This window comes from Sphaeramia orbicularis, chromosome 22 (assembly GCF_902148855.1).
Source record: "Sphaeramia orbicularis chromosome 22, fSphaOr1.1, whole genome shotgun sequence".
In the NCBI taxonomy this organism is placed as follows: domain Eukaryota; kingdom Metazoa; phylum Chordata; class Actinopteri; order Kurtiformes; family Apogonidae; genus Sphaeramia; species Sphaeramia orbicularis.
The window spans coordinates 49667612-49694637 of NC_043978.1; the positions used below are offsets into that span (position 1 = coordinate 49667612).

Here is a 27026-nt window from a genome sequence, read left to right on the forward strand (position 1 = left end):
CTCGGAGAGCGCAGACCTCCGCCAAGGCTGATCAGTGGCCCCCCCCCGTGGGCCCCCCCATGCCAAAGAGGTTATGTTTTTGCCAGGGTTTGTCTGTCTGTTTGTTTGTCTGTTTGTCTGTCTGTTAGTGTGCAACATAACTCAAAAAGTTATGGACAGATTTTGATGAAATTTTCTGGTCTGCGCCCCCCCCGTGGGCCCCCCCACCCCCGATCACCACCAAAATTTAATCATTTCTTCCTTATCCCATTTCCAACAAACCCTGAAAATTTCATCCAAATCTGTCCATAACTTTTTGAGTTATGTTGCACACTAACGGACAGACAAACAAACAAACAAACAGACAGACAAACCCTGGCAAAAACGTAACCTCCTTGGCGGAGGTATTAATAAATATTTAAAATGGAATGTCTGCCAGTGCTAGGACAGGAGGTGCTCTCGGAAGAGCTGGGTCTTCAGGAGCTTCTTGAAGATAGGCAGGGATGCCTCTGTTCTCGCAGTACTCAGTAGAGCGTTCCACCAACATGGAACGACCCATGAAAAGAGCCTGGATTGTCTTGTACAAGGTCTGGGGACCACCAGACTACGTTCCCCAGACGAGTGGAGTGGTCGTGGGGCAACATAAGCTTTTATCAGTGCACCTAAGTAGGTAGGAGCAGACCCACTGAGAATTTTGTAGGCTAGGATTCACGATTTGAATTTGATTTTGAGGGGGGTTTGGTACGTTTGTTGTACGGTTTGTTTGTATATGTTGTGTCTGTGTAGTTCCCTGTGTATGGGTACATGTTTGTGTAAATGTATAATTTGAAATAATAAAAAAAAAGAGAAAAAAAACAACAGGTACAGAAAAAACCAAGACTCTGAACACACACAGCTCCGTAATGCTCTAGTTTTATTTATTTCTCTCTTACAGCATCTCTTTTACAAAACAAATAAATCCCGAAACAGGACATTAGTAATGCTCTTTCAAAATAAAAGAAAAAACAAGAAATAAAAATGAATAAAGAATACAGTGGCTTTTGTCTTTGAAAGGAGAGTCCTCAGTGTAATGACTTGTCAGCGTTTCCGATTGGGAGCAAATTCCACAGATGGACAACGTAGTCATAATAACAACGCTCCATTCACACTCGTTCATTAACCGCACACTCACACACACACAAATACACACCGGTGCATTACCGTTCGTTTGCACACACACTGGGAAGACAGTGGTTTCTTTAGCTCAGCTCTTTATTGCTAAAATGTCAGCCTGCCCCCCAAGTCACAGATTGGTGAACCTAACTGAAATGCTGCACGGGAGCAACTGGCGTACGGTTGAAAACAGAACACAAAAGTCAATTAAACACATCAGAGACTTGATCCAGACGACCAATGGGGAATGTGGACTATTATTTCTGTGTCCCCTTTTGTTAAACACAGTCCAAACACAGTGCAACGTGCACAGTCGAGTCACCAAGAACTAAAAGCACTAACTCGCATTACAGTGCTCTCCGATGTGGATAAGTCGTCCAAAAGTTCTCAACAGTTTTAGAACCCTGAACTATACGCTTCTGTAAAGACTCAGCTGTACCTAACATTAAGAGAGAAATCCGAGTGGTTTTAACATACCATATAAAATGACTCCTTTCAAAGAATAAATCGAGTCTTAAATTTGTTAATGTACATCTCCATTAAAAGGGAAATAACATCGAAACGGTGTTAAAGTTAAGTAATAAACTAGCAAAAAAAAAAAAAAAAAAAAAAAAAAAAAAAGAACATGTAAAGTAAGTGTATAGGCAACAAAATTAACTCTATAATGTGAACAATTCTTTTTTGGCCTCCAGTTACGTTTTGCTTACATCATGCTAGGCACTGTACAAACAGTTAGGAGCCAAGAATCAGAAGAACCAATTCCAGAGGACCGTGATTCTAAAAGACGCCGCAGCAGACCTTGTACACAGCAGACATTTCAGATGGTGAACTCAGATAAACCATCGGTGTTCATGAACTTCTACTATGGCTCTGTTCAGTTAGTTTTGTGATGTGAAAAAAATCAGTATTTTACTCAATTAATCAGTGACGTGCAGTCAGAGGAGGCAGGGGGAGGCCTTGTCAATCTTGAAAAGGAAAAAAACTTGACTATAAAATATAATAAATGTTGATAGTTGTCAGCTGGTATGTCCTATAAACTCATTTTCTGTTCGAATCCAATATTGTTATTATTATTTTTTTTGTCAATTAGAATAGCAGAATTTCCACATGCTCTGTTCAAATTCAGGGAGGAGATGCGCCGTGAGGCAGCGCTGTGCTGTGCCTCCAGGAGAACTGTCTCCTCCCCTCATGAACTCTGCTGGTACCCGATGAAAATATTGTGTGGCTGTCCCTCTGTATATCGCAGTTAAAATGCTTTCAAACACTCTGATTATATGCTCTATCCTTCCATAATCTGCATAACGTATGGAATGTATTTCTGTAATGTGTTTAGGCTCGCAGATTAATCATAAAACCGCAGTGAAAAAGTCACTAGGGGAGGCAAACACTACCCCTGCCTCATGATAGATGGCACCTGTGAGTCCAGATTCATGCGCTTATAATCTTCTTCGTTCTTTTTTATACACTTTAATTCACCAGGATCGGCACATGGATTTCATGTACAAATAAAGGTAAGACCATAAACTTTTTTTTAATTTTTAGTTTGAAATGGCTCTTTTTGAAGGTTTCCTGTTGAGTTCCTGCCAGTCTACCTATGCTGACTTGATGCAGAGCCCATACACCCAGGCCATTCCTTTTGCTCGCTCTCTCTATTCCAGTTTCTCAGGCCACCATATATTTGTAGATCTGGCTCTGAAAGAGTCAGTGCCTCCCCAGCCATGAACCCCACTGCACGTCACTGCAATTAATGGGTGCTCACTGGTTACAGCGAACTGGCAAAAAAAATTTGACGTTAACTCAGAAAAATAAACGTGTTTCAGTTGATTAAGCAGCATACAGGTAGTACCAGGGTTTTGATACCTTTCGAACTAAATTGTGTTTACATCCTGTTTTTCATGTCTTTATTAAAGATGGGAAATGAGTGCTACCACCAGCGCTTTAGTAATGTTGCTAGCAGCTTCCTGGCTAAGACCAGCTAGGACTGGTAGCACCATAAATTATTAGTTTTGGATATTATTCAAACTTTGCTTTATGTGGAAAAAGTAACTTTAAAGCAGTTAAACCTAATATTAAAACATTAATCATGTAAAAAGTAGATCCAGTCATTCCTATCTTTCTGCACTTTTGGAGAGGTAACGTTATGTCATGTGACAAGTTTCCAGGAGGAACTGAAACATGGTAGCACCAAACAAAACTGGTTTGCAGCCGGAGACAACGTATATGTCAGATGTTAAAAGATCTACTGTTTGCTGAATGCATCAAAAATGGAAATGTTATGGTTTCATCATAGTCGTATTACGAATAAAAAGCTGGGAAACAAATTCTACTTTTTCTTACATTTCCAGCAGAACAGCCAAAAATACATGATATACTGGACAAGTCAGTAAAGTTATACTTGTTGCAGTGCACATGTAAATCGGCTAAAATTTGCTTCGAGGTCTTATTTCTGTCTTTGTGCATAAGAAATCAATATCAGTGAATCCCCAAAGGAACTTTGTGTTGGTAAATGCAAGTTCTGCAAATTGACTGGATTTCAGTTCTGTTCAACATGTTGATGCTCATATGAACTATGTTTTCAGCTCAAAAATGTCCAATTTCATCACAATTAATGTTATATTTTCACGTCACAAATGGCCAAGTTATATTTGAACTGAATTTACCTGAAAAACAAATATTCTGTTCTTTTAGATTCCCCAGTTTTTCTTCCCAGATTCTATCCTACATATCACGGTTTATTTTTACAGGTTCAATATGGAGTATGGTGCTGATCCATCCTGCTTATGTTACGCCAATACATACATGAAGAATGTCACACGTCACTTTTGAAATCAACAGTTTTCTAATAATAAGCATTTTTATAAAGAAATAACAATTCTATATTGTTATTTCCTCTGTAGTATGATGATAAACTATACAATAAATAATTCTGATCCTAGTTTTTACACAGGGATCATTAGTGTAAACGGTGACATGGCTGCAGAGCATCAGTATGATGGGATCCACAACAACCATGTCACATCCGTCCACTGACACATTTTGTGTTTTTGTGTCAGCTGTTAATGTTTTAGATCCACAATACTAACATTTATGAATAAGAGGAGAATTAGCAATAGTAAGTCTATAAGTTTATTCCTAATAAAGTACTGGTACTGACCAGAGCATCATGGGTAATGTCACGTCCGTCCACCAGCAGAAGTTTTCACATACACGTGCTATTCCAAATCCAATATTTCTGAAAATAGAGCTTCCACTGTCAAATAATATCAGTAGTCTGTGCACAAATGGATTAGCATTATTTCAACACAGTTTTATGCATTTCTTACAATTTTTTTTTTTTTGACAAAAACGGCCACTCATTTGACCCCCTAAGTAAATTTTAGCCAAACCACATATTTACCAGATCAACACCTACAATAACTGTCCACATAATCGCAGCCCCTGAACGCGGCACGGCCATGTTCATTACACCAGTTACAGCCGCGTGTTTCCTGCCTCTGCAAACCAAAATGTCTGACGTGAAAAAGGTCTGTAAGCGTCATCACATGCACACGGTCATTGGGGATACGAGCTCATACCCTGCCGAGTCAGGATACGCCGTTCTATGTGTGTTCATATTCCCTACAGTAACACTGCCAACACACAAACAGAAAACATACTTCATAAATCAACTGCTTATATATTGCCTATGTATAAATGCACGGTGTTTAGATCCACCAATCATAAATCTGCATGTAAACCCACTCAGTGTCGCTTTGATCGTGTTAAGGTAAAAGTTTGATTGACCCTTATTGTTTTTTCTGCACATTGGTTTCAGGGTCACGATCTGACTCCCACTTTGACTCGAATGGGACTCATTTCAACACGCACACGCATACGCACACGCACACGCACACACACACTAACAGACATTTATGATTCAGGAACACACATGTGCTGTACATTTCATCAAGCTTTAAAGACTGACAGACTGACCCCAAACTGTTACACAGAAAAGAACAGAAGAGAGAGAGAGAAAAAAAAAATAAAGGTATGTCTAACGCACAGAATGACACTCTGGTTGTTCAGTTAAAATTACAGTATATCTGATGCAGCACCTTCAGAGTTTAAAGAGTTTGAAAGAAGAGGAAACTGTGGCGAAACTGAGAAAAAGAGACAAAGAGGAAGAGATGAGGGGAAGAGGACGTCAAGGACCAGTGATTTCACTTTAAAGGGACACAGACATCATCTCTGCATACACAACGCCATGAGCCTGCAGACTGACTGATTCATGTCTTTAGAAGCAGAACCCAGGGACGCACCGATACCAGTATCAGGCATCGGCTCCGATACTCAGTGTGTGTACTTGTATTTATACTCGTAAAAGATATCTAATAGAAACGCACCGATACCACTTATGGCTGTGTCACATTCACAGTTCAGTGCAGCAGGTACGAGGAGGAATAATGTGTGAAGAGTGTGGAGATTTAACCAAATAAATGACAATGATTAAAGTAAAGTTACAGACAGATACGGACACAGCGTTCTGTCCGTCCTCTGCGTACATTCCATCTGTTTTCCAGGTGCTGGTGGATGCACACCCAGACAGAGAATACCACCAGGAACTTCTTGTACTTCTACCGTACTGTACTGTACTTCTTCTCACTCCTTTTCAAATACGTAGTATATGTCTTATGTTGAAGTGTTTTGTTTATTTATTTTCTTCTGTCTGACATTCATGTTCGAAATAAATACAGGGCGGGGAAGCAAAATTTACAATATTTTCAGGCAGGGATTGAAAGACAGTGTATGACCAGTTAGTTTATTGAAAGTCATGAGAATTTAAATCTTCAAATCATATTTTACTGCATTTCTAACGGTCTTGTTGTCGACCTCAAGTTCAATTGCCATTTTTCTCATGGATTCGGTTGGATCCTTTAGGATTTTGGATTTGAGAGCTTTAATAAAAGCTTTGGTACGTTTTTTTGTTGCTTCCTCCACTTCCAGACTTTCTCGTAATAGTTTTGCTCATAGTCATTCTCTTCGTTCCATTATAAACAGTCTTTATGGACACTCCAACTATTTTTGAAATCTCCTTTGGTGTGACGAGTGCATTCAGCAAATCACACACTCTTTGACGTTTGCTTTCCTGATTACTCATATGGGCAAAAGTTTCTGAAAAGGTATGGATAATAGTGTTAGGTATGATTATGACATCAATATATGTTTGGTTTCAAAACAATTGACGTAGTGCCTGCTGAGAAAAAACAACTAAATGTTCATTGTAAATTTTGCTTCCCCACCCTGTACATCAATCAATCAATCAAGGAACCGCCAGGGGTATGGAGCGTTGCGGACCACCGCCAGCAGAAGTGAAAACAAAACTTATCATTCATTTCTCTTTTCTCTTCCTGCTGAAGCTAAGCTTTTAAACCTTACCAGCGAAAACGCTGCAATATTAGTATCACATTAGTGTTACTTCTGTCGTCTCCATGTTTATTATTACTGACTTTCTTCTTCTTCTTCTCAAAAAACTTTACTTTTCTTCGTGGTATTTGTCCAGTATGGTTAATTCAGAGCGGCACCCCCTGGTGGATTAATTGAGAAACGCTCATTCCAACACATTAAATGTCAGTAGCAGCACTTTGTTCTAGTCAGACTAATGACAACGACAATAAAGCACATTTACAAAAGGAACTAAGAACTGGAATGGGATTATTAAGTACTCATATCGGTACTCGGTATCGGCAAGTACTCAAATGTAAGTACTCGTACTCGGTTTGGAAAAAAGTGGTATCGGTGCATCCCTAGCAGAATCCGATCGAATGCTTAATCACACTTCAGTTCACCTGGGGCCTCAGAAGATGGCGGGAAGGAGGAGGAAGTGGAGGAAGGAGGGGAGTGACAAAGGGAGCAAGAAAATCATTGCGGCATCGAGAGATGATGGGTGGCCCCTCCGCTCCCCTCCTTCCATGTATTCAGGAGTATACTTTGAAATTTCCGTGAAATCTTATTAGTCTATTCTTCCTCCATCCTCAGAGGGTGAAGTTGTGAATGAATAAACCCACATGTGGCAGATAAGGTAAGGTAAATGGGTTTCAGAGGACTTAAAAAAAAAGTGATTGAATCGACCGTGAAGGAGGACAAAGAAAAAAAGAATAGGTGGCAAAAGCAAGACGTGAACGATGACAAGAATGTGAGGCAGGTAGAATGAGTAGATCTACAGTGGATTTACAGTTTCCGAACACTTGAACGCACTAGTCCTTTTTAGAGAGAAAAGAGAAAGACACAAAAAGGAAAAACAGTTACAGACAGACAGATAGACAGACAGACAGGCAGAGGAAGAGAATATCTGAAAAGACAGTGGCACCAGTTTGCCAGTCAGTAGAATAACAATGGCTTCTGCATGTCCCGATATAACCTTGGGTAGCATGTCTCTTCGTTTAGAACTCATCTTTTGTCTTTTTGTTTTTTTTGTTCTTCTTCTTCTATAATAAGGTTTTTTTTTTTTTTCTACACTGTTATAGTCTTTTCAGTGTCACAGGGATCACGTCTGGCCTCTCGGAGGTGGGAGGAAACATAAAAATCGTTGCATTTGTGAGCTGTGCCGTGATGGGTAGGCCAAGGTATGGGGGTGGGTGGGTGGGCTGATGGGAAGGGGTGAGGCAGAGTGAAGACGTGAGGGACGAGCCATCACCAGTTCATCATAGAGTTTCTGTTGAGGGTCATGAAGAAAACTTGGCTGCTACCTCCTGAACGCACTGAGGCAAAGAATACCTGGAGAGAGGAGACAGAAGCACGAACACGTCATCAGAAAATATGAAACTCCTTTTACAATAAAGGGTGAATGAGTAGACAACACTGGTCAACAACAAATTTATTGTTGAAGTTTTTTGAGCTGATTTAGGATCATTTTGGTGTGCTGAATCCAAAAATCACATTCATTTTGCTCAATCAGGTCAACTTTCTGAACTATGCTACATATTGGCTTTTTAACATTTTTGCTTACATTTATGGGCATTTTCACATCATATGATACAAAATTCTTTCATATTTCTTGCAATAAACGAGTTCTGAAGTTTTTACTTTTGCCAATTTATGATTAATGGTTTTTTTTAATATTACAGGTGAATGAAATGGCTTCGACTAGAAGATCTTGCAAAAATAAGCCTGACATATTCTGCTACATCTGCGGTGAATACACCATTGTACCTAACAGGAATCCTGTTAGAAAATGATTTTTTTTTTCTCTTAAAACCTATTTTGGGTGAGAACTATATAAAAATCAACTGATAAAGTCACAAAAATGTAATCAATTTTATGAGAAGATCAAATTTTTCAAAATCAAATTAGCAAAACAACCCCTGACCTGATTGAGAAAAACAGATGTCATTTTTGGATTTAGCGGTGCAAAATGGTCCTAATTTAGTTGAAAAAACCTAGACAACTTGCAAAAAACATTTTTTTGTAACCCAGTGTAATACATCTTCTGTGTGCTCTGTGTAGGGCTGGGTGATAAAACAATCCAAACTGTAAAAATAACACTGGTCAACAACAAATTTATTGTTTAAGTTTTTTGAGCTGATTTAGGATAATTTTGGTGTGCTGAATCCAAAAATCACATTAATTTTACTCAATCAGGTCAACTTTCTGAACTATGCTACATATTGGCTTTTTAACATTTTTGCTTACATTTATGGGCATTTTCACATCATATGATACAAAAGTCTTTCATATTTCTTGCAATAAACGAGTTCTGAAGATTTTACTTTTGCCAATTTATGATTAATGTTTTTTTTTAATATTACAGGTGAATGAAATGGCTTCGACTAGAAGATCTTGCAAAAATAAGCCTGACGTATTCTGCTACATCTGCGGTGAATACACCATTGTACCTAACAGGAATCAAGTCACAAGTTTCATACAGTGTGTTTACCAATCTTATTTTGGTATTAAACTTGGTGACCAAGATAAAGTTTGGGCACCACACATGGTATGCAAGTCATGCACCGAGTATCTGTGTCAGTGGACCAAAGGCAAGAAGAGTTCTCTGAAGTTTAATAAATACATCCTGTTAGAAAATTATTTTATTTGTTCATCTCAACCTCAACCCCAGCTGTTATTAGAGGCCTAACTCTCTTGACTCTCTGTTTTGAGGAAATATAGCATTTTTTATTATATTGTCTTAAAAATACACAACTGATACCAATCTTAATGTTCATATCTAAAACTGTATAAGGAGACAATAGTAACTAGAAACACTCGGAGAGTGCAGACCTCCGCCAAGGCCGATCAGTGGCCCCCCCCTGTGGGCCCCCCCCACCCCCAATCACCACCAAAATTTAATCATTTCTTCCTTATCCCATTTCCAACAAACCCTGAAAATTTCATCAAAATCTGTCCATAACTTTTTGAGTTATGTTGCACACTAACGGACAGACAAACAAACAGACAGACAGACAGACAAACCCTGGCAAAAACATAACCTTCTTGGCGGAGGTAATGATAACTAGAAGCACTCGGAGAGCGCAGACCTCCGCCAAGGCTGATCTCAGTGGCCCCCCCCGTGCCAAGGTGGTTATGTTTTTGCCAGGGTTTGTTTGTTTGTTTGTTTGTTTGTTTGTCTGTCTGTCTGTTTGTCTGTCCGTTAGTGTGCAACATAACTCAAAAAGTTATGGACAGATTTTGATGAAATTTTCAGGGTTTGTTGGAAGTGGGCCCCCCCACCCCCGATCACCACCAAAATTTAATCATTTCTTCCTTATCCCATTTCCAACAAACCCTGAAAATTTCATCCAAATCTGTCCATAACTTTTTGAGTTATGTTGCACACTAACGGACAGACAAACAAACAAACAAACCCTGGCAAAAACATAACCTCCTTGGCGGAGGTAACTACGATAGAATTTTCTTCCATATCAACACAGCCAATGCTTGATAATTATATAATATTATTAGATACATAAAATCAGTCTCCTTGTCAAAATACCATGAGAAAAAACAGCTAATATGTGCACATAAATGACTTCTACAAGCTAAAACCAGTATTTAATGTGACCTCTGCTCACAGGAGAAAAAGCAGCCAAAACAATAACACATTTTTGACAGATTAGAGCAGAAACTCATATTGTCTCACCTCAAAAAAAGGACTAAAAATTACTACATAGTGACTTAAAATGTCCGATATATTCAACAGTATCTTGGTACACCGACAGAGAAATGCATCTGTCTGCTATTAATAACCACACAACCACAAACCTAATGGTGGACTTCTGCAAAGTACAGATTTTTTGAAAAATTTTTTCAGTATCATTATCGCCCAACCTAAGATTTCAAAAGCTTATGGAAGGAAATATGTGTTCTTGATTAACTTGAATACATTATACTTGCAGCTTAATATTTGTTTGTTCACTGCTTATTTCCAAGCCTTACATATGCATAAAACATCAACACAGAGCTTAATGTAACTGTGCCTCTTACCTTGTCATTTCTCTCACAGAGGAACTTGAGTCTCTGGGCTCTCTTGTGCATAAAGACTCCGTCCAAATGACCCGTCTCCACAGAGCGGATCTCTATGGCTTTCTCACCCCAGCCCATAATCTGATTAGAATGAATATAGGCTGGAAAACAAACAAACAAAAAAAAACAACATCAGAGGTACTGGTCTCCAACAGAAAAAAAAGAAACAAACAGGGTTTAACCCTTTCATGCATACTGGTCACTACAGTGGACAGCTATTCTACAGCTGTTCTCTTCAATATTCATGGGTTTTGTTGTTTTATTTGCATATCAACAAACACAGTGGACGCTTTCCTGCTCTTGATAAACCTGATCTGCAGTAGGGTCAAAACACGGTATTCAAAATCTTTCTGACGGGACATTTTAGAGACAATTTGACAGAATAGTGTTGCTAAATGACCCACATTTTTACTTTTAAATTAATTTTTGCTTTAGTTGGACCATAAGGGATTATCCATAACATGAAGCTACTTTATATTGAAATAAATGTTGGAATGGCAATCAATTACAGTTCGCTCTCTGACGGGACATTACTGTGTTTTGACCCAGTAACATGTTTGAGTGTAAATCGATTACTAATTGTTATTATACTGTAATTACCAGCTTTCTTGCACACAAAGTTTTTTTTTTTTGGTGTATTATCTCCATGAAGTGAATAATAACTAGTATCAGAGTATGTTAAAATGTGAAAACATCAGATTAGCTGCAAGAAAAATGTTTTTATTTCATAGTTTTCACACAGTATATCACTTTCTGATGATGAGTTTTAAATACATGTTTCTTTGTTTCAAAACTTAAACACATAGTGTCCAAATGAGTGGACATTTTTGTAACTCCATGAAAAATAGGTTAATTAAAAAAAATTTAAATCGCATTGTTTTTTTCATGCCTAAAGAGGAATAAAAATACTCGGGGAAAAAAAAAAAACTTGACTAAGGTTCTCATAATTCATGCATGAAAGGGTTAATGAACATCTTATCTTTACTGACAGTTCACTTTATCATCTCTCCCAGAACAGTTCAATGCCCCTCATCACCATTAGGGGGCAGTAAAGGACAAGAAATTATAGCACGTGTGTGTTTGTAGCAAAGTTTCTCTTCCTTCGTTTATTTGCGGCTCACTTTTTATTTTGCTTCTGATCAGTTTAATCCATTTCTGCTATCCTTCTCAGACTTTAACCCCATCCCCTGTTTGTTCCTGCTGGGCTGCTCTGGTCATCTGTTGCAGATTGATGTAACAAACTGATTCTTTTTTTTACTTAGTTTTTATTAGATTTTCTTTTTTTTTTTAGTACAGTATAATTATACAGTTTCTTTTCCCCCTACACAGCTGCAAATGTATTCTCACAAACCTCCACAAGCAACACATGATGAAAATTAAACATTGCTTTGCTTATGTCATACCCGACAGCACCAGAACTTAGGTTGTATCTTAAATGATAATGACTCAGTAATAAAATATACTCAGTTTTACACTTCACGATAAGGTTCAATTTTGCAGATTATAAATGGTAGTAACTCTCTTTTACTGATGCAGTAAGACAAGATAAAGCACAGGTGTCAAACATGCGGTCCGGGGGCCAAATCTGGCCCGCCAAAGGTTCCATTCCGGCCAACGGGGATGAAAGTGCAAAAATTAACCTGAACAGTCCAGGTTGTCAAAATCATTTCAGTTCAGTTTCCACATACAGACCAATGTGATCTCCAGTAAAAATAACAACACAATAACCCATAAATTATGACAACGACAAATTTTCTTTGTGAAAAATTATGTGGAAAAATTTAAGTGAAAAAAATAACATTACACTGTGAAAATATTAACATTTACAAAACTATTCTTTCACAATAAAATGCAAATAAATGCATAAATAAAAAACAAAGATGAACAACCCGATATGTGCAATTTTAACAATATTCTGCCTGTTACTAAATGTTTGGTGCATTTATGGATCCACTGTGATCTGGAGTTGTGTTAATAATAAGAGATGGAATATTGTAGAAATTGTTCAAATTTTAGTTCCAAACTCCAAAATTTTATCAATATTCTGCCTGTTACCAAATGTTTATGGAACATTGTGTGTAATGTACATGTATAAATAAGAAGTCAAGGCATAATATTGTTAAAATTGCACTAATTTTTCAAATGAAATTTCTGTTTTTTCAGGTTTTTCCACATCTCTTTTGTAAAATGTGAATATTTTCATAATTTAATTTTTTTTTGTACTAAAACAAAATGAAAAACTTGGATTTGTCATTATTTATAGGTTATTAAGCCATTATTTTACTAGTCTGGCCCACTTGAGATCAAATTGGGCTGAATATGGCCCCTGAACCAAAATGAGTTTGACACCCCTGAGATAAAGCAAGATTTGACATTTAACGTCATGAACTTTATTATATAATGAGCCAAATATGAAGCTGTGGATGGGACGTACCAACAGAGGTAGGCATCTCTCCCCACTGTAGCACCACGTCCTTGGTGATTCGACCGTAGGTGTTGACGTAGACACCTTCGTCCTCGTAGCACAGCAGCATCTCCATTCCATCGGTTTTAGGGAGCACCACGATGGCATGGGGCGTCACCTGGCTCTGGATCTAATACGCACACAAAAGTATTTCAGAGTCACATCATAATCTACATTAATATTTGCCAAGTTTGGCTGACTTTTTTGCTGTGTTGTTGGCATTCTGCAGTCCTCTAAGAGTGAGGGTATGGGCTTTGGCTAGGCTGCTAAACGTGAAGACCATCAGGAAAACTGAACTACATGACATCCAGCACTGGGGAGGAATCTTAGGCCACTTTAGATTTGTTGTTTTTGCAGGTTGTAAGAAGCAGACATTTTTATTTCTCTCACTTTATTAAGATACAAGAAAACACAGGAAATATGTGCACAGTATTAACCCTTTCATGCATAGTGGTCACTAAAGTGGACAGCTATTCTACAGCTGTTCTCTTGTATATTCATGGGTTTGGTTTTAGTTCCATATCAGCACCATCCCATACACTGCAATTCATACCATGACTGTAACTTTGCGGTTCTTGATCAACCTGATCTGCAGTAACATGTTTGAGCGTAAAGCAATTGCTAATTGTTATTAGACTGTAATTAACAGTTTTCTTAAACAAAAAGTTTGGGTTTTCTTTGCATATTATCTCCATGAACTGAGTTATGACTATACATTTTTTTCTTTTGTTCAGACAAGGTATAGTTTTTTAGATGTTACCTGCTTGACAGTTTTGACTGTGACTCCAGTCTTCCTCAGAAGCGTCATCCGACGTGCTGCTGACGTGTCATTTATCAGCTGGTGGGCTCGACGGACCAATCAGAGCCCGTCGAGCCGACCGCGCCTCCTCCACCTTGGGTGGTCTCTGGAGGAGGGAATCCCAGGTGTGAGAGAGGGTGTACGCCCTCTCATCCCGGTTGATGGTGCCGCTCGCCCGCTTCCTGATCTCTATTGCCTCCTTGATCCAACGTTTGAGTTTGTTCTTTTCAGATGTTATGATTGTGCCCTTATCCCAGTCCATGATGTGATTGTGTCTTCTGCAGTGATCTGTGATTGCTGATTTTAAGTTCTCCTGTTCTGCTTTTTCCTTTTGAGTCCCTCCTCCAGAGACCACCCAAGGCGGAGGAGGCACGGTCGGCTCGACGGGCTCTGATTGGTCCGTCGAGCCCACCAGCTGATAAATGACACGTCAGCAGCACGTCAGATGACGCTTCTGAGGAAGACTGGAGTCACAGTCGAAACTGTCAAGCAGGTAACATCTAAAAAACTATACCTTGTCTGAACAAAAGAAAAAAGAGAAGTACAATTACAGAAGACAAAATGAATGTCTTTCGCCTGAGTTATGACTAGTATTAAGAGTATTATAAAATGTGAGAAAACATCAGATTAGCCACATTAAAAAAAAATTTATTTCATAGTTTTCAAACAGTGTATTACTTTCTGATTTCTATTGCATTTTAAATGCATGTTTTTTTGCTTCAAAAATTAAACACATGGTGTCCAGCTGAGTGGACATTTTTATAACTCCATGAAAAATAGGTTCATTAAAAAAATTCAATCGCATTATTTTTGTTCAAGCCTTAAAGGGAATAAAAACACTCAGGAAAAAAAATCTTGACTAAGGTTCTTATAATTCATGCATGAAAGGGTTAAAAAACACGAGTCAGGCTTTAGTGTGGCTTCTTTTCTCATGACAAATAGTAGTCCAAAGAGTCAATGAAATTTGACATGTACTGAATGAAACTTTCGTTGTATCTTAATACAGTGACTGAGATTGCATATATGTGGCCATTTTAACATTGCTAAAACAACAAACCTAATGGTAGCCTAAGACTTTTGCACAATAATTTCGCCCTTTTTTTTTTTTTTTTTACCTGAATAGAAACATCAGAATGAGTGTACACAGTACCTCACACACACACACACACACACACACACACAGACATAGTTTGAATGTGGATATTTTATCTCAAGTGTAGCCCAGAGACAAACCTCATTCTTTGTGCCATCATGAGGAGTGTCTCACAGCTACACTTAGGAGCACAATAAGGGATTATATCAGTCAACAAAACAGAAGTCATGAAAAAATTCATCTTTCCCCATGGAGAATATTACATTACACAAGGAGTCTTCCTGATCATTTTCAGGAAGTATTGTACAAATTGTATCAAATGACAGAACAGATCAAGTTCTATTTAGTTTTTGGAAACTCACACATTATTCTACTCAATTCAATTCAAATGACTGAACCCAGACGGAATCATCTGAGGATATTATACCTTCCACGGGTCAGATGAATTTGTTCACGCACACTGACGTCTAGCTAGTCACACATTAAAACTCTATGCTAATGGACTGTGCTGCACACGGACACATGTAGTACTGCTGCATGTTCACTACAGAGCTTCACTACAGAGCTACTGGTCTAGTCTAAAGGGTCAATGGCAGGATGTCACCTTCATCTCTTTGCCACACTGGAAGAGAGGACAGGAGGAAAGGAAAGAAAAGATGAAGCAAAGAATGATGAAAAGCAGAAACAGTAAAGTAAAACCATTTCAGCGGTAAAGCACCTTCATTAATAATGAATCTTGCCGTACATGGAGTGTGCGCCCACGGCCGTGCTATGTCGTGTAGCTGAACGGAGGCTACGGTTGAATGTCGACACATCTGTATTCAGCGCTTTATCTCAGCTCACATATTGGCGTTAAATAAAGAGTTTGGCTGAACTGTCTTTGAACTTGATTTGGGTAAAAGCTAGTGATTAGTGAAGCTGCCACGGAATAAACCGACGCGTGCGACTGCAAAATAAATGAATGCCATTTAAGCACGCGATGGATAACTGCTGATGGTGTACTTAACTCTGACTGACTGAACACAGTTTATGACTGAATGCCTGCGAGGTAATTCATAAGTAACTGAGGTATAAAGGACTAAAAACAGAGTGTTATGGGCCGCTATGTTGTGATTCATTAGAACCCTGAGAGAGAAGTTCCAGGAGGGTTTTACGTGCACTTACATGTGAGGGGATGTAGATGTCGTAGGGGTTGCCTGAGTCCACATCAATGACATGGAAGCCTACACTGGAGCCGTAGATGACCTTTAACCTTTGACCTTCCTCCACGGTCAAATCAACCAGCTGAGGACGATGCTGCAGCTCGGTGAATGACTGAAGGGGGAGGAGGAGAAGGGAAAGAAGGAGGAGGAATGAAACAGGTGATGCACGGGGTTAGAAAATCAGTACTAGGGGTGTAAGAAAATATCGGTTCTGCAATATATCGTGATATTTCATTTCACAATACTGTATCGATATTAAAAAGTACTGTATTGATATTTTTAGGTGTTTATTCAAATGCAGATATTGAGGAGGTTCATTTTTGTTTTTCTTTTTTGTTTATATTTTATTTATGATAACTTAACACTCTTTTATTAAATAATGTTAGTTCCTTTGTTGGGATTGCACAAAAATAACACTGCTCTACAATTTCTTCGAAAAGATCTGCTTCAGACATTAAATGTGCTAAACCTTACACACTATCATAAGATGAATCAGAAAACAAATTACAAAAGTGCTGCTTAGCTCATGTTTTCAATATATATAATAGTGTGTTATTTCACATATATGTTGGTTTATGTATGAATGAATGAATGAATGTTTATTTCAGTTAAACACAAAATACAAAACATATACATATTAAAAACAACAACAACAAAACAAAACACATACATATTAAAAAACAAACAAACATAAAATTAACACATTTTGTAACTGAAAAAGGAAGAAGCTGAAGCCGGAGGCTTATTTCTGCTTCTCCTATTCACATCCTTAATTCACGTCTACACCCGTAGTTGCAGCAGGTAAATACTTAAATACAAATTATACTACATTCAGTGTTATAACTCATTTTGTTATCATATTACTTTAATAGCCCTTCAGAATTTGACAAATTAAAGTCTTTTTGAAACTCAACAGTGAGCTACACAATTTCACTTCATCCTTCAGTTCATTCCATAGCTTGACACCAATAACTGAAACACTGTGATATTTAACGTTTGTTCTTACTTTACATTTTTCAAACACAAACATCCCTCTTAAATTATAATGTCCTTCTCTTAACTTAAAAATTTTCTGAATACAAAAAGGAAGGTTTTTATGGACATTTATACAATGGATTTATAAATGATCCACTAAAAAAACCTGAAAAGTGAGTGAACTGTAATGTCCAGACACTGTTTTGAGGCAGATCTGTAGCTCTGAGACAAACACTCCTTCTGAATAAAACCCATTATCTCGTTAAAAATCTCAGAATTTCACATTTTGGCCCAATACTATATTTTAGAAAATAAGTACTATACATTCATACTCCCTCACCAAACAATAGCTGTCTGATACAAATAAACAAACAATATATAATGATACATCATGATATATAATATTGTGATCCTAGTATTGGGATTTGTATCGTATCTTCAATACCAAATGAAAAAACCAAATACATTTATATCAGTCCAATCAGTTAAAACAGTTATATTGAAAAACACAGCATAATACTGGTGAAAAGTCATATACTTTCCGTACCTTAAAGGCCATGAACTTGTGGTAGGGTTTGGGAGCCCAGGCATAAATCTCCACAGAGTTCTTCAGAGCAATAACCAGGAACTTAATCCTTTCATATTTAACTGGAAAAAAGACACAAAGAGCATCAAGATTGGACTGTGTTACAATGGAAAAGGTCCTGTGGTCTGATGAGTCCAGACTGACCCTGATCCAGACGCATCAGGATTAGAACAAAGGTGGATGGAGCGATTACCCATCATGCCTAGTGCCTACAGTAAAAGCCTGTGGGGGCAGTGTTATGATCTGGGGTTGATCCGGTTGGTCATGTCTAGATTCAGTAATGTTATGTGTCAAAAAAGTGAAGGAAATAAACAACATTTGTATGAGCTTATTGAAACAACGTCACAGTGATTGCATGGCTAACGGAAGGTAAAGGACATCCAATGAAATATTACAGTCTGAGACTTTTTTTTTTGGCACCAAATTGTGAATTTGTGCATTCATAATGGCAAAGATTGTGAAAGTTTTTGTCCTTATGACCGCAATTTAAGTCTACTTGATAAAGATTCAAATATGCATTATTATTTTGGTGTTTGGCTGTTTTAGTTTTTTTTTTTTTTAAATCCTAATTAAACCTACATGATTTGGTGAAAAACTTCTGATGATGACTTGGGGTTCTGAGCTGATCCCACTCTTTAAGTAACAATGTAGCCGATGGATAGGCAATATTGTTTTCTATTTATTTATGTTTCCACTATAAAATTAACTTAACTGTTTTAAAGTCTTTCAGGCCTTCATTGCATTATCCTTGAATGAGAATAAATTCAATCATAAAACTTTTGGTTGCTTCTTAAAACCATAAATACAACACAGTTGATAAACATCATCCACTGCCACCAGTGAAAAATCTTATTTATACATAAACAACCAGGAAAATACTGGTCCGATATATCTGCACATCCCTAGTTGTGATTATTGTGAACGATACTGTGATTTGCACCTGATTATCACTAAAAATTTACTGATTGCTGATTATTTTGATATAAATGTTGTTTTTTGAACTCAAAACATATAAAATTAACAAAAATGTTCAACTCACTTATTATCATAGTGTTTATTACCTTCATTATTGATATTGCTTTTGAATTTTTCTTTCTTTCTTTTCTCTTCCTTTTTCTTTTTTTCCTCTATCGATTGCTAATTTCCCTATCATACAAAGATGTTATTGATTGTTTAATATTGTCTTGTTTGTCTGGTTATTTCAGTATGGTGTCACACAGTAGAAAATATAACATAAAAAAAAAACATTCAAAATTAAACTAGTACTAAAAATTATTTTTGTGTGATAAAGAATTTTTTACACACTTCTGCTCATCACTGAATTCACCAGACACACCCATGGAAATGTAAGCCGCTGCCTGTTACAATGATATAATCGCACTGGTTGACATTATGATTGTGATTTATTATGCAGCTCTACCTTCGACTGTAACTCATATGACAAACATGTTTGTATGGCTTGAATAATGCTTCTGCTGCTAACCTGTTGAGTAAAGGTAAAAGATTTGCATATACATATGCAGTTTGCTTTATATATTTTCTTTTTTTTGCAGTCAAGGCCTGAATATCAACTAGTATGCATGATATTATCCAGATATCTTTATTAATTCATGAGACTAGGGATGTAACGATATGAAAAATTAAATATCATGGTTATTGTGACCAAAATTATTACAGTTATCATTATTATCACAGTATTGTTGAAACTGTGCTCAAAATGTTCAAAAAGTACTAATACACTTGCTGAAATAATTTAACCAATTTGTCTTTAAAAAATAAATAAACTAAATAAAATAATCAGCACAATGTACCTTCTGTTGGCAGAAACATTCAAATATTAACCCTTAGTGGTCTGAGCCTATTTTGTCCGTTTTTCAGTCCTTTTGATTTTGCCTTTATATACTATATAAACAAATGTTTACTATACCCATGTTTGGGATCTGTTTTTTCAGCACAACTTCATTTATATCATCTGTCTATTACTTTTTCACTTTAACCTACTATATTAACGCAAAAGGACAAAAAACACCCAAAAAATATAAAATCCGATTTGAAAAATGTATATAATTTATTGCATAAATAACACACAGATGCTTAACGAACCTTTTCAAAGACTTTAAAAGTGAATACTGGTTCCAAAATTAATTAAAATTGTAATAAATTAAAACTATACTCAAATATTTGACATAAAAGCATACCTTTACATTGGGTTTTTTCCCCTAAAAGTGCGGTAATCAAATACGGTTATCATGATAATTAGAATTTAAATGGTAATACTAACTGTCTGCAATTTCACCGCGGTTTATCATTATACCGGTAATCGTTACATCCCTACCTGAGACATATGTAAATACACACATCCTTACCAACTTTATAATGCACACAGCCCTCCAGCTCCCCGACTGTAATCCAACCCTGCTTCTTCTCAACTTCTGGGTCATTGTGTAATATTCTGTTTCGAAGCCAGGACAAGTAGTAGACACGCAACTTATTCTTCTTTCCTGTGAGAGGAGGGACAGTGAGACCAAACATATTCAATGCACTGACATGAAGTAACAAAAACACGTCAATTAGAAACATTTGCAAGTATAAAGAGCACACAGTGACAGAATCTATTATTATTTTAAGTTTTTTGTGACTCAGATCACTCTGATGATACTTTAAAAACAAAAGAAGATGCAGATTATTAAATATCATTACATATGCTTTCACTACCATCATTACTATTTTTACTGCATGTATGACACTTCTCTTCAGTACTATTTAGACACTATTTTTCTTTGGCATCAAACTGATACATTTTCATGGATGTTGGAATGTAACAGAGCAAAAAGCCTCATATTTGTGGGTGAACATTTGCCACATATACTGACAGACATATAAACCATCTCTGTATGCAGTTACACAAAGGTCAGGACTTAAAATACAGAAGGAGGAAGTAACCAGGTACAAATATGATGTAATTTCAGTAGAATCTTCATCTGTACTTGAATATGCATGTTTTTCCTAACTTTTTATTTAACCTCCGTACATTCCATCAAAATATCTGTGCTTTATAATCCTTAAATTTTCAAGACAGGCTTTTTATCTCAGTTGTAATGTGGGGAAATGCACATTATTTTTTGTTAAACCAGTTTTCACTGAAAGAATTAGAACTAACATATAGACAAGGTGATACATTTGCGAAACCACTGGTGCAAAAAACACACAACAAATTTAACAAGACAAAAATGTTAAACATCAAAAAATGCAAAACAATATATCGGCCGATATCCGATATTGACCGATAACCGATATATTGGCCGATATATGAAATAGAAACACCGATCTACACAGGATATAATATTCTTATATTAGATAATTGTGGACAGGTGGATAAACAGTTGCATAAATCTTTGTTTATCTGACAAATATAATTTATACAACTTTCAAATGCAAACTATGCAATCACAAAAATAATTAGAGCAAAAAATATGACTGACCACACAATTATGTTTTCACTCACAAAGTTTGATGTGTCTGCCTCATGACTCTACAGCTTCTTATATGGACTAAGGACTAAACTGAGCATGTGCAGAGTGAATTAGGTGAGTCCTATGTTGTTCCTGATTGGAGCTAGAGTTACAACTGACCTGTGTTACAACTGTCCCCAGTCTCCCCTACACTATTAACACCCAGGCCTGCTGGCAGAATGAAACTGTGAGGGAGACAGGAAGTGCACGGACATGGGCATGTATGTGGGGGTGAATACTTCAGAAGACGGGGGGGTCCGTGATTTTCGGAGCTGGGGGGGGTGGGGTGGGGTGTTAGCGGTCCATCCTTGTCAGAGCGAGATTGTGTGTGTTGGGGTGATAGCGTCATTGTCTGAGCAGGAGTGAAAGTGAAACTAACTCACTTTACTGTTCCTCTTATTCTCTGGGCAGCACACACACACACACACACACACACAGAAGCAGCAAGCAACAGAATCTCCGAACAGCAAAAAAAGTTAATATATCGGTTACATCGGCTACATATTGGCCAATGTTGATTAACTGGTGATACGCTATAATCAGCCCGATTAGTCGTCCGGCTGATTAATCAGTTGGGCTCTAGAAATTAGCACCGCTGCTACAATCTGGCATAATTACAGCTGCAATTGTTGTAGATGTTCATTAATATGCACTTTCCCCAAAAAATAAATGAATAAATAAATAAATAAATAACATGCTGAGATCCGTGTCTTTGAGCAATAAAGACAAATCTGCATTTTGATGCGTCTGTTGGCATGATAAATCATTTATTGTGTTAGATAGATGGATGTTATGCACAGGTATGGGATTCTGTTTGGGTATAATTACACAGTGGATCAGTGTGTTAAATCTACCTGATATAGTGACGAGCACATTGAGCCCCTCCAGAACATCCATCTGTAGGAAACGCCGCCTGGTGATCAGGTTGTAGACTTTGCCCTGTCCACTTCGGTCCAGCAGCATGAGACCGTTCTCTGTCCCGACCAGCAGATTCACACCTGAATACACACACATACACACACACACGTACATTGAAGAGTCAGAAAATGACAAAAGCAAAAAGAATGAGATTAAAGAAAGCAGAAATCCGGAATTGTTTGAATGGGAGGATGAAGGACGTTCCCTCTTACCCCAGAGCGCAGCACACAGGATCTCCGAGTTGAAGCGTTTCTTGTATTTGCGGATCTCAGGCGTGTCGCTGTGGGGTCTGATGTTGGTGGGGTTCACGTTGACCACAGAGATTTTCCTGGCTTCATTTAGTCTGGCCTGCTCCTGCCTCAGCAGTTCATTGGCAAACATCGCTGTCGTTCAACAACAGAAAGGGAAATACTGAATCTCATGTGCACACTTTACAGGTCAGGTAGAACTCACACACTTGTATTAATCTCGACTGACTGTTGAATCATTTGCAAACCGTTTCACGACTCAAACCCTTTCACCCCTTTACGTGCTTACCTGCTGCTGAGTTTTCGTTGTCGTCGTCACTCGGGGAGGTTTGATAGACACGTGGATCGACGAATGGGGTGAAGGATGCTTTGGATCCGCCCAAACCAAACTGTCAGACGAAACAATCAGTAAATACCTCTGAGCTCCAACAGATCTCCAACAGTGGCTTCTCAACAGAAAATATTGACTTAAATATTGAAAAAAAATGGCTGAAAAAATAAAAAATCACATCTAATTTTGCCTAGAATTTTAATTAATTTGATATTTGAACTCTAGACTGAGTTACTAGATTGAGTTATTGATGGTTGATTTATTTATTATTTGATTTTGGTGTTGAGAGTGAGTTCAACACTGACAATTAATTAATAATCAAAAGTGATAAAAGTAAAATTTATAGAGTGCAACTACAGACAAAGTAAGTAAAAGGAGAAAAATGATCAACTTCTTCCTGATAGACTGGTTTATTAGAAAAGTACCAGCAGTTACATACTATGTTGTCTATGCTGATCATCCAATTTGTTTGTTGGTTTTTATTTTGCCTATATTGTTTTCCTATTTTTATTTGAAAAAAAATTTAAATGCTCAAATTGAATGAAAATAATAAAATTAAGAACACCAAATTTCCAACCATTCCATTTTTTTTGGGTGCTGATGAAACACTGCAAGATAGTTTGTGACTGGAAAAAGCCAGTACACTGGAAAAAATCAAAATGGTGTAATTTTCTCATTTCTAGTCAAAATATCTCATCCCAGTTGAAATTAGACATAATCACCTAAAGAGTAACTTTTCAGTGAGATATAAGAACTTATTTAAATAGATCTTGAAAATCGTATTTCAAGAAATCTTACCAAGATAATTTTTATTTGTTCGATTGACAGATTTTTTTTGGCTTAAATCAAATTTTTTTCTGCTTAATTCAAGCAAAAAAAAAAAAATCAGCCAATAGAACAAAGGAAAATTATCTTGGTAAGATTTCTTGAAATAAGATTTTTTCAAGATCTATTGTCTAAAAATAACTTCTTATATGTCACTGAAAAGTTACTCCTTAGGTGATTATGTCTAATTTTAAGTGTGATGTGATATTTTGACTAGAGATGAGAAAATTACACTTGGTAAGATTTTGATTTTTTCCATTGTACTGGCTTTTTCCAGTCACAAACTATCTTATCATCATCATTATCATTATTATTATTATTATTATTAATAATAATAATAAAAATAATATCAATTAGCCCTTATCGGCCCGCCCGTGGGCTGAAAAAATTATATTAATATTCATCTACTATAAAAAAAATAATAAATCAGGACAATGGATGTAATTTTCAACTTTTGCCCAAAGTTTATGTTTATGTTTATGTTTATGCATTTGGCAGACGCTTTTTTCCAAAGCGACTTACAGGGGAAAACCAATTAAATCACTCAATCAATCAAATTTTATTTATATAGCGCCAGATCACAAAAAAGTTATCTCTTGACATTTTATATATAGAGTTGGTCAAAACCAGACTCTAAGTCAATTCTACAGAAACCCAACAGAATCTAAACTACATTAGGGTCTAAACATTAGTTTAGACCCTAATGTTAATAAAAGTACATCAAAAGTGTATTTTAGTGCAAACTTTAATGTTCAAACATGATTTTTAATCTTTGTGGGGTGAAATATATGCTATTAAAAATCTCCAACATGAACAATTAATTTATGCACATCATCGTCAATCCAGCTGAAAAAAAACAGGCGAGGATAAAAAATTCTAATTTCTCTTTTAGTTTGTTACAGTTTACTCAGGCATAGTAATAGATACAATATTTTAGACAATGGGAATAGATTCTGTGAGGTCTCTAAATGTCCACAGACACCAAGAACATCCATATGAACCTTATTATTGTGAAGTAATTCTTCATTTACTTTGGGTATGTCTTTTTAGGCGTTTTTCCCCTGAAAATATGGTCAGGGTTAAACAGGTTAATAATAATAATAATAATAATAATAATAATAAATTTTTTTCAATTGACCTCTAGTATTTATATGTGTAGAAGTGTTATGTGTTCAATCCCTTATAATTATTTTACTACAGAATATTGTGCGTGTAATTTTTTTTTAGTTCACTTTATTGATGTAAGTGTCACAACAGATATAAACTATGACAACTCTGATTTGCACTTTATTTCTTTAGATATATAGGAATGCGTCTATCTAAAGCGTGTGTCAGCTGACCTCTGCCATGTCACTTAGTTCCTGCAGGGCCGTGGTGGGCGTGGCTGAAGGGGAGTTGCTCTGCTGGACCAGGTCTGGAAGGTTACCATGGTTACTGTGATTCCCAAACCCGTTACTCTCACCATGACCACCTCGCCTCCTCTCCTCTGCCTGGGAAACACAAAAAGTAAGAGAGAAGAGTTTCATTTACAATATTAGAAGTAAACAGTTCAAGTTTGTCCCTGTTCTGTGTCTCCACGTGCTCGTTTGTGTGTGTTCGTCACCTCTCTCATCACCAAAGTGCCGTCCTTGGAGCTGTTATAGGCGTCTCCCAGCGAGTCCTCGGTGAGCCCTCCATGGGACTCACCGCTGCTCTGCACCGCTGGCCTACAACACACACAGGTATGCAATAATCATTTACAGAGCAATTCTGCCCAAACTAATACTGACAGGCTCCTGACACGGCACATATTCAGCACACACACACACAGACCTGAACCAAACCAACACCGATAGTTCAGGCTTGGAAGGAACCCAGGAAGAGGCACAGGGAAACAAAAGCAAAGGACCACTTACATGATGCGGGGGATGTCGCTAACAGCCACAGTCCCATCATGCCCCACTGTCTCTCCGTCCTCATCGCTGCTCTCTGATTCTTCACTAGAGGATGAGTAGTCTGTCACCTTCAACACAAGCAGAAACACAAACACAGTGTTAATAAAAAGGTGTAAGATCATCCTATAGACATCCAGACTCTTCTATGGGATCATTCTTTATAATAATGGTATTTTATCAGTCTGTAAGAACACACTTAGATAAGTTATGTGGAGGGGTATCTACCTACCTGCGTATCTACCTATGCACCTACCTACCTATCTACCTACCAACCTACCTACCTTTCTACCTTATGTACTTACACACCTACCTACCTACCAACCTACCTACCTTTCTACCTATGTACCTACCTACCTACCTACCTATCTACCTTATGTACCTACCTACCAACCTACCTACCTTTCTACCTATGTACCTATGCACCTACCATCCTACCTACCTATCTACCTTTCTACCTTATGTACTTACACACCTACCTACCTACCTACCTACCTACCTACCTACCTACCTACCTACCTTTCTACCTATGTACCTACCTACCTACCTACCTACCTATCTACCTTATGTACCTACCTACCAACCTACCTATCTTTCTACCTATGTACCTATGCACCTACCATCCTACCTACCTATCTACCTTTCTACCTTATGTACCTACACACCTACCTACCTACCTACCTACCTACCTTTCTACCTTATGTTCCTACACACCTACCTACCTACCTTTCTACCTATGTACCTATGAACCTACCTACCTACCTACCTATCTACCTTTCTACCTTATGTACCTACACACCTACCTACCTACCTACCTACCTTTCTACCTATGTACCTATGCACCTACCTACCTACCTACCAACCTACCTTTCTACCTTATGTACCTACACACCTACCTACCTACCTACCTTTCTACCTATGTACCTATGCACCTACCTACCTACCTACCTATCTATCTACCTTTCTACCTTTTGTACCTACCCACCTACCTACCTATCTACCTTATGTACCTACCTACCAACCTACCTACCTTTCTACCTATGTACCTATGCACCTACCTACCTACCTTTCTACCTTATGTTCCTACACACCTACCTACCTACCTTTCTACCTATGTACCTATGAACCTACCTACCTACCTACCTATCTACCTTTCTACCTTATGTACCTACACACCTACCTACCTACCTACCTACCTTTCTACCTATGTACCTATGCACCTACCTACCTACCTACCAACCTACCTTTCTACCTTATGTACCTACACACCTACCTACCTACCTACCTTTCTACCTATGTACCTATGCACCTACCTACCTACCTATCTACCTTTCTACCTTATGTACCTACACACCTACCTACCTACCTACCTTTCAACCATATGTACCTACGCACCTACCATCCTACCTACCTTTCTACCATATGTATCTACGCACCTACCATCCTACCTACCTTTCTACCATATGTACCTACGCACCTACCATCCTACCTACCTTTCTACCTATGTACCTACGCA

The 27026-nt window shown here is 37.5% G+C and overlaps 1 protein-coding gene across 20 annotated transcripts in view; it reads right to left on the bottom strand.

Moving 5' to 3' along the window:
• Positions 1 to 7587: 7587 nt before the first annotated feature.
• Positions 7588 to 27026, bottom strand: part of tnika (TRAF2 and NCK interacting kinase a) — a 173396-nt gene continuing 153957 nt past the window's right edge. For 10 of the 20 annotated variants that reach the window (XM_030126401.1, XM_030126398.1, XM_030126394.1 and 7 more), the window contains 13 exons: positions 25475 to 25581; positions 25183 to 25285; positions 24920 to 25069; positions 22713 to 22812; positions 22388 to 22558; positions 22112 to 22255; positions 20112 to 20246; positions 17707 to 17807; positions 16147 to 16296; positions 15587 to 15604; positions 13061 to 13220; positions 10588 to 10727; positions 7588 to 7884 (listed from right to left, as the gene is read on the bottom strand). In XM_030126401.1, coding sequence (XP_029982261.1) covers positions 7801 to 7884; positions 10588 to 10727; positions 13061 to 13220; positions 15587 to 15604; positions 16147 to 16296; positions 17707 to 17807; positions 20112 to 20246; positions 22112 to 22255; positions 22388 to 22558; positions 22713 to 22812; positions 24920 to 25069; positions 25183 to 25285; positions 25475 to 25581 — 1563 coding nt within the window. In that variant the 3' untranslated portion in view covers positions 7588 to 7800. The remainder of the gene's footprint in view (positions 7885 to 10587; positions 10728 to 13060; positions 13221 to 15586; positions 15605 to 16146; positions 16297 to 17706; positions 17808 to 20111; positions 20247 to 22111; positions 22256 to 22387; positions 22559 to 22712; positions 22813 to 24919; positions 25070 to 25182; positions 25286 to 25474; positions 25582 to 27026) is intronic. The other 10 variants (XM_030126409.1, XM_030126407.1, XM_030126402.1 and 7 more) reach the window with 1 other exon arrangement.